A 20,689-nucleotide genomic window follows, 5' to 3' on the forward strand; every position below is an offset into this window, starting at 1 on the left:
ACCCTCCACCAGTTACTGTACATAATGCTGAGATTGAACAAGTTTCCTCCTATAAATATCTGGGCATCTACGTGGACGCTACTTTGTCCTGGAGTGTACATATATATATATACATATATATTTAATAGTATTATTACTTACATTATTATATAAACCTTTAGTTATTCATAGCAGTGAAAGTGATTGAATTATATCCTTAGACCTACCTTATAACACAGCTCAACTAGATATTATTCCTAGGACCTTCTACGCACTTTTGATGACTGTAAGCACTTTATCATGACACGGTTGCACTTTTGTACTGTCTGAATCTGTATTATTTATCTATTGTACTGCTGCTATTTTTATAACATGCCTTTGTTTTTATTTATTGTAATTTGTGTGTACCAGGGAACATCTATGTATGGGACAGCGGATGTAAATTAGCCTGTGGCTACAATCTGGCGTGCTTACGATTGTTTCGTTCATGAACTCGCATTGTCCCATTTTAAAAATAAATTGAATTGAATTGAATTGAATTACATGTAGACTTTATTTGTTGCAAAGTACAACAACGTATTTATTTTTTGAGAAGATTGAGGTCATTTGGAGCAAACAAACACATCCTGTTATTATTTTTTCAATCTATAGTGCAGAGTGTTATGCAGTACGCAATTAGTGCCTGGTTTAGTTGTTTGTCTGTCCAACTTAAAACCAAACTAACCAGACTGCTACATATCTGTTCAAAGATTGTGGGTCAAACTTTGGAGTTACATTTTCAAGCAGCATACACTAAAAGAATGTTGTCTCTTGCAAGTAATATCTCATCTGACCCCTCTCATGTGTTATTCGAGGAATATCAGCTTCTGCCATCAAACAGAAGGTTTAGAGTTCCACAAGCTCGACTGAACAGGCTGAGGAACTCTTTTGTCCCTCAGTCTGTCAAACTGTTAAATCAGAGTTTGGTCTCTAAATAGACCCTAAGGTTCATGTACAGACTGAGCACTGGCTGTTGCACCAAGACACTTTGTAATGTTGGATTTATGTTGTGAGGAGTTAGGAGGTAGTTTGTGTTTTTCTTTAAATGTGAGGGTAACATTTATGCTTTCTGTAAATGTATGTTTTTTGTATTTTGTATTATTTATGTGAAACTTTGGACGTCATGGGACGCAAGACAAATTTCAGAGTGATCTGATAATAAAGTATAATCTAATCTAAACATTAAACCAACAGTGATATTAATCCTACTTCAGCAGCATGTTTGCCCAGACTCACACATGATTCACACACATACAGTTACCACGGCTCCAAGTCTCCAACCAACATTACTGTCACAGGTTCAAGATCCAACCACATGTGGAAAATGATCATGATCTCCTGCTCGGTTGCTGAGTCGTAGCTTAGGAGGTTATTTTAGATATAAAATGTTATCACTGTCATTTTATCTTGTGTTAAATTTTCTCTAACAGAGCACATTCTTCCAAGTTATTGTCAAAAAAACGCTTGGTGTCATTACAGTGATGTTGACCTTTTGACCTAACTGAAAGGAACCGGACACGTAGAGAACAACTTATCCACATCCTCCATCATAAAGCTGAAACACACTCTGGGATCTAAACTTAGAATAACTCAGCAAAATGTGTTTAGTATTTTCTTTATAATAATGTGGGTGGATCTATAGATAGAGGCTGGCATGGACAATGCAATAATAAACTGTGTATTTTTTCCCACTGTCCTTATTCACACCCTCGACTCTATACTGATCCTGAGGTCTGAACAAGCTGTGTAGCATCAATATCTTTCTTCAACATCTCTCTTCTCATGAGTCATACCACTTCTCTGCAGCTCAGTCTGTTCGTTGAAAAAAGAAAAAGACCAACATTTCTGGAGCAAAAGCCGACAGTGTTTTTCCTGAGAACTGCAAATTTAATACATCGAAACAGCACTCAAGACTTTGACTAAACAGATTAATGTCATAAACGCCTCAGAAAATAGTATAACTTTATTCTGCTTCGTCAACAGCCAGGTATTTACTTGGGGAAAAAAAGTAACATATATAAAGAATTCAGCACTTTTGTAAAGTTATTATTACCATTTCATTATGTAAATACCATAACTTCAACAATTAATATTCAAAATGAAGTGCAAATATAGAAAGATGCATCAATACAAACCAACCTGGTTTGTAAATATTCAGTCTGCACCCATCTCAAATTAATTTACAGCGGACTTTAAATTATAGCCAGAGATTAATCAGTTCTGCCGAGAAGACATAGTATCGTACAATCAATCAGTCCCATCTCATTTTTGGCAGTTGTTCAAAAGCCTATTTCCCAAATCTGCATGAAACCACACAGATGTGCAACATTATTGAAACATAATTTAAGAGACATTCAGTCTTAAATCCATGAACAGCAGGGTCCAGCAGAGACACAAACTAGTACACAAGTAGTTTTTACTTACGTAAAAAGAGAGAAGAAAATAAACAGCTCAGAGGGGAAAAGCTCTTCCAATTAATCATTTTTCAGTGCAAATTAAAATATTAAAAAAAACTTCATTTGTGACAGTATTAGGGTGTTAAAAAGGCAGAAATCATTTTGTTGACAAACATTAATAATAGTGCTTTATGTTTTCTGTAGATATCTTATATCAGTTGCTGACAGTCTTAGTCTTCACTACTTTGAAAAGGATGAGTCCAGTAACATTGTATATTTTTCTTCTTGTCAAGAAATCCCATGAAAAGACCAAAACCAACACTGAATTCATCCCACTCACAAATTATAGCTCATTCTTCTGTCCCGTCTTCAACTGTCATCAGAGTTGCACTGCGTGACAAGATCCTTCATTCATTCAAACAAACATGGAGTTTGTCACATACACCATGCCGCTGCTGCTGTAACTACTGTCGAGTCCTGTTTGAGTAACACTTGTGAAACCAGATGTTAAAAATTCAACTAAATATTCTTTATCCGTTTTAAACTTCATAGCAACAAATGGGACCAAGTTAGAAAGTGAAAGTAATAAGAGGCCCGCGCCTTTGGTAATTTCATAGGATTTTCTGAAACAAACAAACAAACAAAAAGGTAGAATATCATCACCAGCCTCATCGCTGAAAGCTGAGTCACATCCAGTCCAACATTTGGTGAATTAATCATATACTCCTTCAAAGTGAAAAGAATCGATATCTAAACATCAAATATAGTAGAAATAAGGCCGAGAAAGTCTTTTAAAAGTCATATTCTGTCCCTATATCCAGTTTTATTTAAGATCAAATCCATGTTTTTCCTCCAATCGTCCAGTTTTATTCATGAATTTTCCACATTTTGGTCTGAGCTTGAGGAGTTTGCCATATCGATATCCTCCAACTCTTTCCCATTCATCTGTTCATCCACAGGTTTGTCGGTGCTCGTGAGTGACCCATTTGTTGCTGACACATTCTCCTGCGACATGTCTTCCCCTTCTTCTTCATCTTCTTCTTCCTTTTTATCTAGCGCTTGATTAAAATCAGTCCTTGGGATTTTTTCCTCCCTCCCTGAAGAAAGAGAGGGGGAGTGTTTTGAGGTCTTATGGGGTGTTTGTGCCGACGGGCTGGTTTGACCAGCGGCTTTATTAGCACCAGTTTTTTCCTCCATCTGCCCACTGGCTGAGTCCAAAGCCGAGCCGTTGCTTGGCAGCTCCTTGTTATCCTCTCTCTTCTTCTTCGGCGGTTTCTCAGTGTCTATATCCCCATCTGTTTGCATACAGTTGTCTGGCTCCTTATCCTTTGAGTTGGTGGTAATTTTGTGGTCACTGTCCACGCTGGCCTCAGGTTTTGCCGCCGAAGTGTTGTGACTAGGTGATTGATCCATGTCATCAACATCGTCTGTAGAGTCGTTCCCATTCCCTAAAATTTCATTTTTAGGCTCAGCCGCCTCTGCGTTCCCATTACCAACAGTCTCAGCCTCTGGTTTTGACTCCGGCGATGCCTCTGACAGTTTGTTTTTGTCTTTATTTGCTGTTTTATCAGTTCCTTTCTGAGTCTTTGTGCCATTATCCAATCCGTCCTCTTTTTGTGGCACAACTGCTTCTCCATCTTTACTTTTACCCCGTGAATAAACTTCATCTTTTCCATCTCCGTTCCCAATGGTATCAGCTCTTTTCTCTGCCTTCCTGAATTGTTTCTGAATCTTTCTGGGACACCACACAAACTTATCCTTTGGCTCAAAGTGAAGGTAGGCGAAGCGCACGAGATCCTGACGTTTCTGCTTGTCCAGCACCGCGAACAAGAAATAGTCAAGCACGCTGCGTTTCACACTGCTGAGGGTCTTCTTGACCAGAGTCTCTTCCAGAAAGAAGCGCACGAGTGGGGCCTGATAGTGCTCAAATCCCAGCTCTCCGAGGCTCTTCAGGATGCGAGTGATGCGCAGGTTGTTGTGCATATTCCTACAAGAGATCACATAGTCGAAGCTGATATTACAAACGTAATAAGTACATAGGTCTTTAGATGCTTTGGTAATGGTATTTAGTATTTACCGTTCTAGGTTGCCAAAGCGCTCCTTCCAATTTTCTGCACGTTTCACTTCACCCGTCTCTTTGTTGACCAATCGGATGCCATAGAAGCCCAACATTAGTTCATAGGATTCAACTAGTCTCCTTTTGGCGTCCTCATTCTTCTTAAATGCCTAAGGAATAGATACAGTGGAGAAAATATATTTTAATATACTTTCAAGATTACATACTGACAATAAGATGGCTCAAAACATGCAAGGAAAATGCAAATTGAAATTCAATATGCTGTTTCCCAAAGCAGCAGTTGTTCTTATTGTCGGTCGTCTCTGGTGCTCAAAGTAAAGCTGAAAACCCTTTGAAGAAACTTTGGTTGTTTAACTGTCTGTGAGCTGTGCTGTGTATCAAAACATCCATTATGAAGCATAAGTGTAGAAAGGATCATGTTTTATACTTGAAGGTGTTTAAATGTTTAAAATGTTGCTTTATGTGCAGCAAATGGCCCAAAGCTTTCCAGCCTCAATGCTCCATGTTACTGGGTGATGGGTGTAAAAAGGAAAACTTTAATTTAGCTCCTTCTTGAGATAGATAGATATTAACTAACATTCAGTCTAAACTGAAGCAGTGATGATTCTTATAAGTTCCATGAATATGGTCTGCTGTATTCCGCCATCATTTCTGTACAACCACATTGAAAAAAAAGAGCAGAAGATATGGAATTAGAAAATTTAACATAAGGTACGTATCATCTGAATGAGAAGGTAATTTGTAAGACAAGAAGAAAAAGTGAATAAACAAATCAAGCAGCAAGTTATTGTCATTTTGTAATCTATACTCGCTTGCTCATAAGTATCAGTTAAAACATTAGCATCTATGATATAACTATAGACTTAAAAACGAGACAACAAATCATGCAGCTTTTGTTTCCTCCCTCAGGCTCTGGAGCTTTTTAAAATGCAGTTAGTCTCCCACGGGAGAGGAACTTGTTAATCTGCAATCATTTACGAGACCATTTCAACTTACAAGGCTTTTGGTAAACACAGGTTCAGACTTTACAGTGATGACTTCAGTCTTACAATAAACGTTTGGGAGGTTCTGTGAGAGGGAGTAAAGGGACTGATGAGTTGAAAACGAGTGTCCTTCTGCTGCTGACGGCAAGAAACCTTCTACTTTGATTCATTTTTTCCAGATGTTACACTTAACAAAAATGTGACGTAACTAATATACAGGAGGGTTTTTGTTAGAACTACAAAACTGATAGCAAATTTCATGCTAATGACATAGCAAAAAATAAAGGAATATTTTTAAAAATCGATTTTTGCCAGATATGTAGGTTCTGCAGTAGTTTTTTTGAAAAAAAAAAAAAAAGTGCAAGTATCTTAAACGCAATAGTGTGGTGGTGGTGTTTAACTTCAACTGTGGTAGCTGAAATTCACTCATTGGATGACATTCAATTCTGACTTCGTGCTCATCAGATATGACTTTGCAGAATCAACGTAACGGGCCAAATACATTTGTGGTGCTGCTTTCTGTTGTGCTAGAAATTGCAAGTCACAGCCGAGAGTCAGATTCTGCAGAATAAACCGTTTGGCTGAGCATTTATTTCGAGAACCTGTTGTTCCCTCTTACCTCAATCTCCTTCTTGGTGAGTTCTGAAGCCATGTAATTAACCCCCGGTTCTCGCAGTGGAAACAACCTGACAATGGCAGAGGATACAGAAGAGAAACAACACAAAAGCAATTAACATCTAATGAATCACTATTCTAATTTAATGATGATGGCGTCAGCTGCTCCTGAAACCGTTCAATTGCAAAAGATGTTAAATATTTTCTTGGTGCATAATCCCTGAAAAACATCACATGCAACTCTGAAGCACTGTGAATCCGCAAATGACAGAAACATTATAACCACTAAACTGAACACTGTAACAGGATGAAACCCCTGGATATCACTGAATTATGTGCCAATTAACTCACAATTTGTCTTCTGGCAAGATCAAGTGACAGGAAAGACTAGACAACTCTCGGCTAGAAAACGGGTCCCTTAACGTATGCAATTACAGTTTTTGGAGAATCATTTCAACATTTTGTTAATACACTGTCAAGCAAATCATCCAGAGGAATGACATATTTTTACTGAGCTCACTTCATTCTGAACAAAGACCGTGAACTTAACAGAGGAGGAACATGTCCTATGTTATGTTTGATATTACTAAAAGTGCCTAGGTGTGATACACATTAGCAATACATACCAGTTTTGAGTGTTGTTAGAGTCCTAGTTCCATAATATATTAAATGTATAGTGTTCAATATATTAATCCTGGCAGTATATTCTGCATAACATTGAGAATTTAACTTCACAAAAATGTAATTTGTTTTTCTATGAGGTGTCACCTGAGCTGCTTCACCACAGTCCACAATAAAGTTTACTTGTCTCCTTTATCTTCATTGTGCATTCAACAGCACTCTAAAAAAAACATTTATTTATCAAGATTTTGTAAAATGCATACAAATCCGTTTAAATTTATCATGTTGTTTGGATTTGGGTCTCAGTTCATGTTCTGGTAATTGGCACACACTAATAGCACCAGCTCATCTCAACTCTACTTACGTCTCAGTTTTATATCAGGCCTCAAACTGCAAGGTCATTGGGATCCCAAAATGAAGTGACATTGATTCAGACTGGACACAGACAAAACATACTGAACAATACATACCACTGGATGTAGGAGTGAACCCTCTCCAGTCTTTTGTAGTCATTTTTCCATTCCTTAAGAAACGACTCGATGTAGACATCTGTTCCCAATGAGAAAAAAGTAGACGTTAATTTCACACAGGAAATTAGTAACCAGTGTAAATACCGTGTAAGAATATTCAAATATGTTACCATCAGGAGCAGAGGGATATTTATTGAGATAAAACTGCAAATTATTCATTTTGTCTTCTGCACACTCATCATCTGTAAGGTTCTGTAAAAAAAAAAACCAAAAAGACAAAGTGTTTAATTTAAACGCTCTCCATTTGATACTGAATTGAACTGAATACAACTTTATTCATTCCGAAGGGCAATTCAGTTTTGCGCCTACCATTATTCATTTGTTCAACACATTCAATAGTTAGTTAGAAGTCAAGCCCCAGAATAGCATACATGATATTATACTAAAATGAATACATAGTAAGCAGTTAATTTAAGGGAGCAGAGATGACAAGACATCAAGATATCATAGATAGATAGATAGATAGATAGATAGATAGATAGATAGATAGATAGATAGATAGAGGATGTTATGTGCAGTATCTTGTCTCTGTTACTCACTGGATATCCTCTCCTGTAGTTCTGCATGTCCTTTGCTGCCCTCATGTTTCTGGGCGTATGATGCCACTGCAAGTAAAAGTGAAAGTAAAAAAAATATATAACTACACCATTTGTATGTGTATCCCCGATGAGTAAATGCACCTTAATCGATGACAAGTTGTGTGTGTGTGTGTGTGTTGTTTTTTTTTAAATTAGCAATGAAGCTACAACATGTTACGTCTGTGAAAATATCATTTAAAAAAAAAAACCTAGCATAAGGTGTAAATGCAAATTGACATATTTAAGGCCAAGCTAATCAATTCCTCACACTCCCACAGAAATGTCACAATTATAACTTAAAAAATAATAATACAACATGTGGATAGATATCGGTGTACGTAGCCCTACATAAAAATATATAAACATTTATCCAGCGATTTAAAAAAAAAAAAAAAAAAACCTTAACAAGTGAGCTAAGCTAAGTGGCTACTGGCTCAGCTAGGCTAGTTAGCCAGCCTGCAGCAGTCAGTCAGTCAGCCAGCCAGCCAGCCGCTAAGCTAACATTAGCTTCCCAGTCTTGGCCAATAATACAAACCAAACGCCTGGCAGGGTGGACCAGCAGCGAGTCACAAGTCAAACATAATCAAACGCCATGACAGCTGCAAGGTGAGTTACGGTCCTGGCTGGTGAGTATCAATGAAATCACGTACTAAAGTCCAACTGGATTTGTTTTTGTCTTGACTTGACCGACGGGTTTGGCTCTCTCCAGCCGGGTCGTCTCCATCACTCTCTGTGTCCCAGGTCGAGTCGTACTCACAAACACAGTCGTCCTCCATTATTATTATAATAATAATTATTATTATTATTACAGACACAGTTTATATCGTATTTGCTAAATATAAGTAAAACGTTTGACGCCGGTTTAAGCTCTGCAAACGGTACATGGATCAGGTTAGACCAGCATGTTTAGTTTAGTTTGGACGGGGACGACGGCCCTGACCATCCGTCTTTGCAGTCTACCATCGTCAGACAGCACAGCAGCACCGTTGGCGGCTGCAGTGCTGCTGCTGCTGCTGCTGCTGTGCTGCCTTCACGGACCCCCCGTAAATTGCGCTAATCCAACTTCACGCCACTTGACACACATTTGCGATTTGCCTTTACTTTAATTGGAAAATGAATTCAAAACATAGCGTTTGGCGTCATTTATACTTAAGAGTATGAAATCCTATACATGTAGCCTACTATATATAGAGCTCAGCTGCTGCTTCACAGGATTCACATTAAGATGGATAAAAAAAAAAAATACATCACTAGTTGTCCTCAGGAAGGTATTTATCCCTTTTTGGTCTAAACGCCCTCTCATAGGTGCAATCAGATCAATCTGACAACATTACAAGGTTATTTGACACCCGTTGATGTATTATTAATGTGCTTTCGAGTGAATACTTGAATTTCCCGAGACATTTGAAGGCGGCACACTAGTAGTGTTGGTGTTGGTGGTGATAAAAACTGCAAACCAGCTGATATGAGTCAGGCAGCCTATCTTAAGTACAGGAAAACTCTTTCACTTGACTGTTACTTAACAAAAGGCTACAGCCAGACTGTGATAGTGCAGATAACTAATAATCTGCCAAATTGAAAATTAATGATGCCATGTAAGGTAATACAGGAATCGCCTTATATGAGCTACCTTGCAGCACAGGTCCACACACTTTTGTATAGAGATACTTAGATACACAGTATGTGAGAGAAACACTCTTCTTCTTCTCTCATTGTTCACTCTTACTCAGTTCTCAGCCAAAACCTGCAGGGAACTTCTGCATTAATACAGTAGCCGAGGTGATGCATGTTGGGATTTCAGTAGGCCATCTGTTACGTTTGTTTTGTGCAAATGCCATGTGCTTTTGATAATGAAAACAAAAAAACATGAAAGCACATAAACAAAGAGAAAAAGACAAAACGGCAAAAAAAAGAAAAAGAAATGCTCCAAAATTATATTCTTCAGATAAACATGTCGCAGGCTTTGATCAAAACTACAACCAACACTATCTATTAATCAACTTGTACTTTTGTCTATAAAATGACAGAAAATAGTGAAATCAAATCTAAATCTAAAGAGATGTCATTGAATTTTTGTTTGAAATGATCACCGAACTTTTCAAGAGCCTATTCCAGTGTGAATCAAGCACTGAACAGCTTTACCAGGTCTTACATTTGCATTAACTAAAACTGACCTCATGGACTTATGTGGCTCCACTTGATGAACACATTCTGAGATATGATGGTCCGTCCCCCATCCCTTCTTACAGCAGTGCAGCGCCCACGTGCCACACATAGTTTTGTATCTCGATAGTTGTTTTGCATGTCTTTGTAGTCATTTTTGTACAGTCATACTCATCTGATGTCTTGTCTTTGTTCATTTTGTGTCTATTTTTACCCATTTCATGTCACATTTTGGTCATCCTGTATCTCTCTGCACTAATTTTGTGTCAAGTCCCAAACAATTTGCATCTCTTCATGATGGTTTTGTACCTCTTTGTACCTGTTTTTCTAATCACCTTTAGTTGTTTACATCTCTTTGTACTCATTTTGCATGTCTTTGTGGCTGTTTTGGGCCTATCGTTTGATTGACTTTCTAACAGCAAATGTCAACAAATCCCTTCATTCAGAGGCTCCTTGTGGGTTTCTGTGCCTGTATCAGTGAGACTTGTTCAGTAGTCCATGCATGGTTATAACTGTAATATTTTCACACCCTTTTCTGACCAAGTGTGCCCTTAAATCATCCTTGGTGTCTAATTGCCATTATAACTGCATCACTCTGAATAGTTATTATATCATAAGAACCCGCAGCACAAAAAAGGACGTGGAGGTGTGAACATATAATTGGACCATGATGTCCGTCTTTTGACAGTAACCTGACAGATGCATTTATGCATCTTCACCATCAGAAGGTATAAATAGAATAGTGTATTATCACAGGGGATTCAGTGTTGAATGGCCGCTGGTGTGGGTTTCTATTTTTGGTCCCAGTTACTGTGGAAACCAGAGGGCTCTGCAGGCATCCAGTATTTGCTGTTGCTATTTAGTGCCTCTGCTTCATGAAATGGATTCCCTATTGCTGTATTCTCAGTGAGATCAATACAGATGGAACGATTTGATAATAGACATACAGATTATAGCCATTATGTAAACCCAGACTGGCTGTGTTTGTTGAGGCTCTCACAATAAATCTAATCTACTCTACCTTTTTTATGTGAGTACCCTGCTTCATGTAGTTTATTCCTGCAGAGACTAGGTGGGTGGAGTCAAGGGTCATCTGATTGAACTCTGCTCCACGGGATCGTTACATGAGCTTATCCCTCCAGAGTCCTTATACTAACCTAGTTCAAAGCTGATTTACTCAAGCACCATCAAAACTTAAGGAGCAGCATTAAAACTAGCAGAATGTTTCAGCTAATGAAGATTTAAAGTGAGTGCAAATCAGTCACAGGGGACATCTGTAGCGCTGTTTAATCAAAACAATCAACAGTGTGAACAGAGAGTGTCGATAACAGCGCCAGCTGTTATAGACAAGTTTTAGGGAGCCAAATTATTTATTACACTTAATGGCCGATGCTTTGTGAATGTAAGAATGACTTGTTTTATTAATGTATACGCACAGATCTGTGGCACATATTCAGAGTCAGCAGAATGATTGTGCTTGTGAAAAGTAAATATGAAGTAGGCTACATTTAATTAAATACCTAATTGAGGCACTTGCATCCCACCTTAGTGTTTCTGTTTTCTACTACTTTGTACTTTTACTCTGACAATATAGGGGTTGTTGTACCTAAATTTAACTGGCACAGACCGGCCTCTCATCAGCCAGTTTCTATGGTTCTTGCAATCGAAGTCGTCTATAAAAATGGATTGAACACGTTTAACTTATGAGTCTTTTGGTACATGTTGGTTTCAGCTGCTTTGTTAATTGGACATAGGGGAAAACCTTTCATTAGAAACTTTCAGTGTTAATCGAAGTATTGATGTAGTCTACAGTGGTGCTTTGTGAATACGGGGGTGTTAACGGTGGTCAAGTCTGAGTAAAATATGGCTGCATCCTATACTATCCTTATTAAATGGGATATAAATAAAGTAATGTGAGAATAATTAAACAGCATCACTAAGTTTTTCACCAGTGTCAATTAGAAATAATAAACAAAACAGCACTTTAGGTTGTTCTAATATTTCTTTGGCAATTTTCAGCACTTCAGCCCATTCTTCCGTGAACTGAAAATTCGTTTTTTTTAATACATGTCCTGACTAATCAAATCTGCGAGTAAAAAGCCAGTCAGCAGATCATTATCTCAATCTGCTGCAGTTAAATTCACATCTGTCTGAATCTTGGTGTCATCAGGTCCTCATCCTCTTTTCACTGACTGACAACAGGTTTGTCTGCACACGAATCCTCTCTCTGCTTCCTAATCTTGCACTTCTCTATTGTCCCTGTCTGTAATTGTCTCCTATCCTTGTCAAAGCACAGCTGCTGTTCCCTGCTAAAGACTCCCCTCCCATTCTTAAAGTTTGGCTTTTACAGGGGAGCTTAATTTTTATAAGCCTCCCTCTAGGATTTTGCCAGATTTGCATTTTTGTTGTTGTTGCAGAATTGGCAGATGGGTTTTTATTTAGTGGAGAAATGTGCCTTCAGGCACAAGGTCCTCTTTTCTCTGTGTGATGCCATGTGCATCTTCAAAATGATTTTTGTACCATCTGCATGTTCTCAGCATCCCTTCAGACACCGAGGTTGTCTTTTTGATTTTCAGATTAAAAAAAAGAACATGTTTATTTTACAAATTTCTGCCAAAGAAATGTAGTATAATAGAATTTGACCTTTATGTTTGCTTTCTTTATTTGTAGAACTAGGAATATATTCTATTCATCTATTATGCCTGCGTGTGTTGTTCATATTATATGTCAGGTACAGTGATGGGAATAACGCCGTTAAAATAAACGGCGTTACTAACGGCGTTATTTTTTTCAGTAACGAGTAATCTATCTAATTACTATTTCCACCGTTACCACGCCGTTACCGTTACCGACAATTAAATGAGGCGCGTTACAAACTACTCAGTGAAGCCGTTGTCCTCCGACTTGGCTCATCTCAGCCACAGAAGCTGCTAAACTGTTTTTTTTTTTTCCTCCTCTCCTTTGGTGAGGGGAGGGGGGAGGAGGGGGGAGACAACCGCATTAGTAAACGGCAGCGTTTGGCCTCAGTGTCTCGGACTTCCAGAGCAGCTACAGCGCAGCGTTGTGACCTCAACCATGGTTGATGGGAGCAGAAATGTTGTTGTTGTTGTTGTTGTTGTTGTTGTTGTTGTTGTTGTTGTGAAAATGGGCGAGCTCGTGAAGACGCGAATTTACACAAAATGGTCACGAGTCAAAACGAGCGTTAAATCGCGTATCTCGCGTTTGGTCGCGCGTCAGAACTCGAGCGAAAAAAAAGCGTTCCTCGTGTTTGGTGGGAAGCCCCTTGTGGGTCTTCCCACCAAACACGATGAAATAGACGAAGACGCGATGGTCCCGTCGCCAAAAAAAAATCGGGTGTATTGCGTCACAAAAAAAAAAGTCGCGTCTACCGCGTCTCGCGCCTAATCGCGTCTTTGCGTCACGGCCTTTTACACCGCGGACGTAACGAATAAACGGTGACGGTGTGAACGAACAACACAGAACAGGACCAGACGTGGCGTTGTTCCCTCTTTTCACCGACAGCTCCACTCTCCCTTACTTACACTAACTACTGTTATTGTTGAGGCCAGAGAATTGTGGGATTTGTAGTTTTTGACCAATCGCAGGTTGTGCTCTTTCTTTTTGTGATTTTCCCGGTTCACACATGTTTGTTTTTTTTAGGGGCAAATGCGAGTGAAATGCTCGCCCATGGTGGGCATAAGAAAATGTAAGACCTGTCTAAAATTATTTAAGACTTGAACACAATAATTCAACAAATTTAAGACATTTTAAGACCTAAAATTTACGACTTTTTAAGACCCCGCGGATACCCTGTTATTTCATATAAAAGTTTAAGTGCATACATATTTTATGATGCTGTGTATTATATATTATATATTTAAGACCATCTTAGAATTTCCTAATAAATGTAATACTTTTTAAGGCCTTAATTTTAGATACATGAATTTAAGACTTTTTAAGGATCCGCGGATACCCTGAGAACTTGTGCGCTCGCAGCAGGACAGATAATCAGATGGATAATCGGTAAAGTTAATAATTTCACTTAATGTGGCCATGAATAAATTAATTTCGATGTTTCGCCTGTTATTAAACGCAAATCTTGAATAGGTCTCCGCTGTTTTCACATTTAAAAAGGTCTTTGTTGTCTTTGTACAGAGACAATATGAGATTTGCTTGTAGCCACAGCACTTAAAAAACCCACTGTAACCTATTTTCATAGGCACACCAGCCTCGCTTTCAATAAAACACACACTCGCATTCCATAGTTGCGATCAGTGAAATATATGAAAACAATAAAATACAATTTAAAAATGAGAGAAAAAAAATCCAAATCCTTCGACATATTTAAACTTAAAAAACGCAATAGTTAGGCTACTTTCCCTGGTAACTAGTTACTATTATAGTGAAGTAGTGGAGTTACTAACTCAGTTACTTTTTGGGAGAAGTAATTAGTAACTATAACTAATTACTTTTTAAAAGTAACGTTCCCAACACTGGTCAGGTATAGGTGGTGATGGTGGAGTCTGTATGTGTAACAGGTGCAGGAGACCAGGTAATGATGCATGGGTGATGAGGAGATTGCATGTTTGATGCCACTCATGTTGGCCATGCAAGAGGCAGTGCAGCTCAGTTTCTATGTGCACTTGACTAAACGTTTCACTGCTTCCTTTTTTCATCTCTTTATGCTACTTGAACTGCTTCTTCAAACACATTCAGAGCCACAAGGCAGTTTAACTTCAGCTTGTGCAAAAACCTGCAATTTCACCACAATTTCCTCAGAAGTCGCAGTTTCCAGTTGTCATTGTTCCCCGTAAATTACAGGGTAATATGTGCATGCAATAATGAATGTACCTGAGAGTAGAGAACTAAATCAATGAAGCATCTCGTTGAGTCAAAATACTTATCCTCAAGCACAGCTCCAATGTGGATTGATGGGCCTCCTCACTCTGTGCCAGGTCCTTGGGCTTTTGAAAAGGATGCAAATACAATCTGTGTGGATTGATGGGTGGCTATTAGGGTTTCAGGTCCCTCTCTTATCGGCTGAGATGTAATTGATTTATGGAGAGCTGATTTGAATCACAACAGGGATATAAGTGTGCTGATTTAGCCACTTAACAGGAAAACAGGGCCACGAAGAGCAGGTTGCTCTTTTGGAGAGGAACAAAAGAGGACACAATGATCCACCTGCGATGCCCTGTTTGTGCTGTTAATGCTCACTGTGTCACGGTGAGGCTGCTTCTATTCGCTTTGTATCCGATACAACTTCATTCACACGTTTTTGACATGTTAAAATCCGGCCTGAATAATCACAACTGGTCCACACACTGTGATGCAGTGGCAACAACAACATGACTCCCTGAACGGCGGCAGCGGGCCGGGATCATGGCGCTTAACATATTAGCTTCAACCTCCCTGACAGTCCCCAAGTCTGTGTGTGCCTCTCGGTTTAAGTAACCACGGCAACCAGCACCAGCTACAGTATGTTTCCAGAAGGATCCAGTGTTGCAATGTTGTTAATTCGGCCACTGTAATGCATGCACCAGTTCACAAATGTGACACAAACATACTGTACATATACATGCTTTCAAAGTGACAAGACTGAAACCAGTGAGACCGACCAGTAAATGTGCATCTATCTCTGCTGTGAGCACACTGACATGACCTGTGTCTATTTTTAAGATGCAGACTTTATATGCGTCACACATGTGCATACGTATATATTTTTATTTATACATATTTATATATGTCTGTGCGTATGGGAATATATGCATGTATGTATATCTTGCTTGGTTTATGGTTTGTAAAGCAATTTTAATCACAAATATTATCATTATTATTAAGATGGGTATTAATGGGTAATAAACATGGGCTGACATTATAACAATAGGCTATCTCAAAAACTTACTGACTCATTAATTTGTCTCCATCACACATTTTCAGACAGGCTTATCAGTATTTAATCAGAGCTCAAACAGGACTCCTAATTTTAGTTGCCATGGGTATGAAGAGATAGATAGATAGATAGATAGATAGATAGATAGATAGATAGATAGATAGATAGATAGATAGATAGATAGATAGATAGATAGATAGATTAACTTAACAAACTTTACATTTGGCTTTGTGTTGATGCCTCTGTTTAACAGCTACATTTATTATTCCAATAATTATACAGGCTAATTCAGCTCCAGATGACTTGTCCTCTCAACCGTCTAAACCACAGTTGCCCATGTTCCTGTGGATACACAGCTCAAGATAGACTACTCAGTCTTTAACACCAGTTCAAGTGTGAGACCCTGGTCTCTGTCCATGGTACCCACCCCCCTCCCACTCCCTCCCCTCCTCTCCTCCTCCTCCTCCTCCTCCTCCTCCTCCTCGTGTTAGATTGGTATCTGCCGGGTCGAGTCGGGACCTGACTTGTTGCACACAGGTGTGATGAACCCGAACACTGTCGTCACATCTCACTAGGTGTCATAAACATCTGTTACGTTACACACACCTTTTCTTTTTTTTTTTTTTTTTACTGGCGTGTGGTTTGCGCATGCGAAGAGACGAGCTGAAGCCACTTGAGTTTAACAGATGACCGAGTCTAGAGCATCTATCGATGCGCACCGCAGAGTATGAGCGTTTTTACATCGATAAGACATTTAAACCCGGTGAGACACGTTTCCAGGTTTGATTCCACTACGCGCGCCTCTCCGTATACGATACTACGTTTCACGCAACAGGCTGCACCACCAATGTGGAGTCCATACGCGGGAGAGCAGTACCACCACCACCATCACCACCTGTAACTGTGCCAATCTGCTCCCCTGACTTTTCATGCCGACGCCGAGGATGAAGAAGCAAAACGTCCGGACCTTGTCGCTCATCCTCTGCATGTTCTCCTACTTGCTGGTCGGCGCCGCGGTGTTTGACGCGCTGGAGTCGGAGACGGAGAGCTCCCGCAGACGCATCCTGGAGCAGAAGCGCAACGAGATGAAGAAGAAGTATCGCTTCTCCGAGGACGACTACCGCGAAATCGAGCGAGTGGTGCTGCAAGCGGAGCCCCATCGCGCCGGGAGACAGTGGAAATTTGCTGGTTCTTTTTACTTTGCCATAACAGTCATCACCACCATTGGTAAGTTAATGTGATGCATCCATCTTTGTTCTGTTTCTTCTGCTTTTTTTACTCAGTTGCTGTAGTAGCTATTACTTACACTGGAGGAGGTAAATGCAGCTTATTTATGTGACTTATACAACATATTTAAGGCTTGTTTTAATTACAAAATCATGTATGTAAACAATGAATGTGTGTTTTGCCACCCATGCATTCCCACAGTATATGAGTCACAGTCTAATTCTCATCTCTCTGCATTCAGGTTATGGACATGCAGCACCAGGCACAGATGCAGGAAAGGTCTTCTGCATGTTCTACGCCGTGCTGGGCATCCCTCTCACTTTGGTCATGTTTCAGAGCCTGGGAGAAAGGATGAACACATTTGTCCGTTATCTCCTCCACAAGGCGAAGCAGTGCATGGGCTTTCGACGCACCGAGGTGTCCATGGAGAACATGGTCCTGGTCGGCTTCCTGTCCTGCATTGGGACTCTGTGTGTGGGAGCTGCAGCTTTCTCCCACTTTGAGGGATGGAGCTTCTTCCACGCGTACTACTACTGCTTCATCACACTCACCACCATCGGCTTTGGGGACTTTGTGGCCCTGCAGAAAAAGGAGGACCTCCAGGAGAAAACCCCCTACGTGGCGTTCAGTTTCATGTACATCCTGGTGGGCCTGACTGTGATCGGGGCCTTCCTCAATTTGGTGGTGCTTCGCTTCCTCACCATGAACACTGAGGATGAGAGGAGGGATGCACAGGAGAGGGCATCGCTGAAGAGGGACAGAGGCCTTTTGGACGGGGCCGTGGGTCTCCATGTTGTGGGTGAACAGAGCAGAGGCAGCCACAGGGAGAGGAACAGGAGCAACGCAGTGCACAGCCGCAGCCACAGCACGCTCTTCCTCCCGATGGAGGAGGGAACCAGCCGCACCAACCTCATCGCCTCCCCAGCAGAGGATCAGGAGAGGCAGAGAAGCCCCTGCAGAAACAGGCTGCATTTTCAGATCAAGGCAGGAAAACACAGACCGGACTCGAGCCTCAGCTCCCTCTGCTCCTGCGTCTGCTACCGCTTAGGGATTTGTGATAGTCCTCTGATGTCTCACAGCGAACACCACGGCTGCCACATCAATTCTGTTTATTTCAACTCAGTGTCCTATAGGATCCCAGGCTGCTCACCGGGGTCCAGGGACAACACTGGACTCTCTTCCCCGGGAAGCACGCTCTCACCTGGGCATAGCTTCCGGGAGTTCCCCCGATCCAGGAGAAAGTCAGTGTGAAGATTTCTATAGTGAGGGGAGAGTGTTTGCACTGACTGTACACAGCATTTTCAATGACACTGTATTTTGTGTTGCACCTCTTTCGTGCATGTCAGAAGACAATGATTCTATTTACTGAATAAGTTGTCTGTTGTGGCTGTAGATGATTTGTAAAGCAAAGATGAGAGTTGATTTCCTCTTTTATCATGCAGTTATTTATTTACGTTCGTGCTTCTGCTTCTTTTCCTCGCATGTAAGCCAAAGTGCAGTGCATGCTAAAGAGAATGTATAGCACACAATGTGAATGCACGAGTGCTATGTAAAGATGTAAGAGATTGGGCTTTTAATATACAGTTTTAACAAAAGTATTTTGGATATAGTGCTTATTAATGACTGTATAACTATCCAGTGGAGGTATGTGAATAATCCCAAGTGGAGTCTGCTCCTGCTTTAGACAAAACCCTAAATTTTTCATGCCATACCTAGAAGATGTCATTATACTTTTATATAGAAAAAAAAGCCTTAAAGAACTTTGATCAAGCACATAAGATATGTGGCTTCTTAGCTCAGTGAATTTAATAAATCCCTTTATTACTATTTATTGGAAGGTCAGAGTAACCTTTGTGTGCGTCGTTCAGCACTGATGCACTCTAAAGAGATTGTGTTTGTTACATGACTGGTTCATATTTTAATGGATGTAGCACAAAAGATATGTAGCAGGCTGCAAGTGAGCTTCCCACAGTCAGGGAAGAGTTGCCATTTTCCAGCCAGGGAGGGAGGTGTTGTTTCCTTGTCGACTTGGCTTGTAGTCACATTCACATGTGTGAGTCTCTAAGAGTATTTGTTTTATTAAACCAAAGGAAAGGACCACTAATAAATGTGTGCGTATTTATTTTTGTAAAAGTTTATTAGCTGATCAAATCACATTAATGTGACGTTTTTAAGCTCATGTGTTCTTTTGTCTTCCGTCGTTCTGCTTCAATCTACCAGGACTCCTTTTTTTTTTTATTTAAAAAGAGGACCCAAGGGCCTTAACTCTACTTCCTTCCTTTTCTGCTGCAAGGCTCACACCACAGGAGATGAACAGAGGAAAGGCGTGTAAATAAAATTGGGTGAATAATAATGATACTATTTTTAGGGATAAAAAGGAGTCATAGTACTTGATAAGCTTTCATTCAGGTTAAAAGTCTTTGTTGAGCTTTATTGAACCAAAACACAAATAGTGGCTGTCGTCATGTAAATGCTGTTTAAACACATGTTTATGTTTATGTATGTAACCTAAAAAAAAAGACTTTTAATCAAATTTATCACAGTTGTAACACAATTCTTGACATTTTTGATCCGCAAATTACTGGAATAAAAAATGTTTATTCAAGCAGACTATATTGTTTTTACAGGCAAATGTTGTTCTTAATACTCCTTATACTTCCTTATACTACATTTATCTGAAAACTGTAGTTACTATGTTTTTGTTGTTGTTATAATATGGTGTATTGTTTTTTATTAAAAAACGAAAACCACATCTTTCTATCATGAAAATATAATGTGTTGTTATAGATTAAACTACTATGAGTATGTATATGTGCGTGTGTATGTGTGTATGTGGGTGTGGGTGTGAGTGAGTGGGTGGGGTGTGTGTCCATGGCTTGACAAAGGTGAAAAGTTCAAAAAATGTAAGAAACAGCACTCCAAGTTTAAAGATTTATTTGCCACACAGATGAAATTCAGCACCCAGTTTTTGTTCATGTGAGTTGAGCGCGTTGTCTTCCATTTATATTGACAAAGGTGTACACATTGGCCTGTGTCTAACCCTCCCAGTGCCTCCATCTGTTTGATAAATGCAGTAAATAATAAAACGTCCATAAACAACCAAAGAAGAAAAACATCTCTATTCCAAGTGCAATAGCCTTGCCGATATTTCAAGCCGTTAAACACCCCGCCACCTTCTCAACTGTGATGAGATAAAATCACATCATGTGTCTTCAACATCTGCACATTACCTCCTCTTTGCTATTTTTAAAACCTGTTTTCAGTTTGGAATGAGGAATAGACATCATGAAGTCTTCACATAAGTGTCCCCAAGCATACATTTCAAGCCATCTGTTGATCTGCTGGAAAAGTAGGCTACTTTACATATAAATGTAAAACTGATTGGGCAATAGAATCTGAAATGGTGATTGGTTATGAAATGCCATCTGCTGTGTGCTGCTTGCTTGGGGGTAGAAACAGGGACGTTTACGCTCTTCCTTACCCTGTCACATCATATGCTCCACTTATGAACCTTTCTTTATTGTGTGCAACAAGTCAGATCGTGCAATGTGTTGGTTTCATCTGTAAATATTAAGGAGTAATAATAGT

The 20,689-nt window shown here is 39.7% G+C and overlaps 2 protein-coding genes across 2 annotated transcripts; one reads left to right on the top strand and one right to left on the bottom strand.

Annotated features, from left to right (window-relative positions):
• Positions 1-1,966: 1,966 nt before the first annotated feature.
• On the bottom strand, positions 1,967-8,821 carry ogfr (opioid growth factor receptor). The gene is made up of 7 exons (XM_085782587.1): positions 8,469-8,821; positions 7,780-7,845; positions 7,351-7,432; positions 7,181-7,259; positions 6,094-6,160; positions 4,492-4,640; positions 1,967-4,401 (listed from the first exon to the last, which is right to left on the bottom strand). Exons 1-7 carry the CDS (start codon positions 8,592-8,594, stop codon positions 3,285-3,287), a joined length of 1,686 nt encoding a protein of 561 aa, XP_085638713.1. The 5' UTR covers positions 8,595-8,821; the 3' UTR covers positions 1,967-3,284.
• Positions 8,822-16,515: 7,694 nt separating this feature from the next.
• kcnk15 (potassium channel, subfamily K, member 15) lies at positions 16,516-19,199 on the top strand. Its single transcript, XM_085782588.1, has 2 exons — positions 16,516-17,101; positions 17,343-19,199. The coding sequence occupies exons 1-2, from the start codon at positions 16,804-16,806 to the stop codon at positions 18,350-18,352; spliced, it is 1,308 nt and encodes a 435-aa protein (XP_085638714.1). The 5' UTR covers positions 16,516-16,803; the 3' UTR covers positions 18,353-19,199.
• The last annotated feature ends 1,490 nt before the right edge of the window (positions 19,200-20,689 follow it).

Source organism: Trachurus japonicus, chromosome 7 (assembly GCF_045865225.1).
Source record: "Trachurus japonicus isolate A0001 chromosome 7, Traja_1.0".
Taxonomy (NCBI): domain Eukaryota; kingdom Metazoa; phylum Chordata; class Actinopteri; order Carangiformes; family Carangidae; genus Trachurus; species Trachurus japonicus.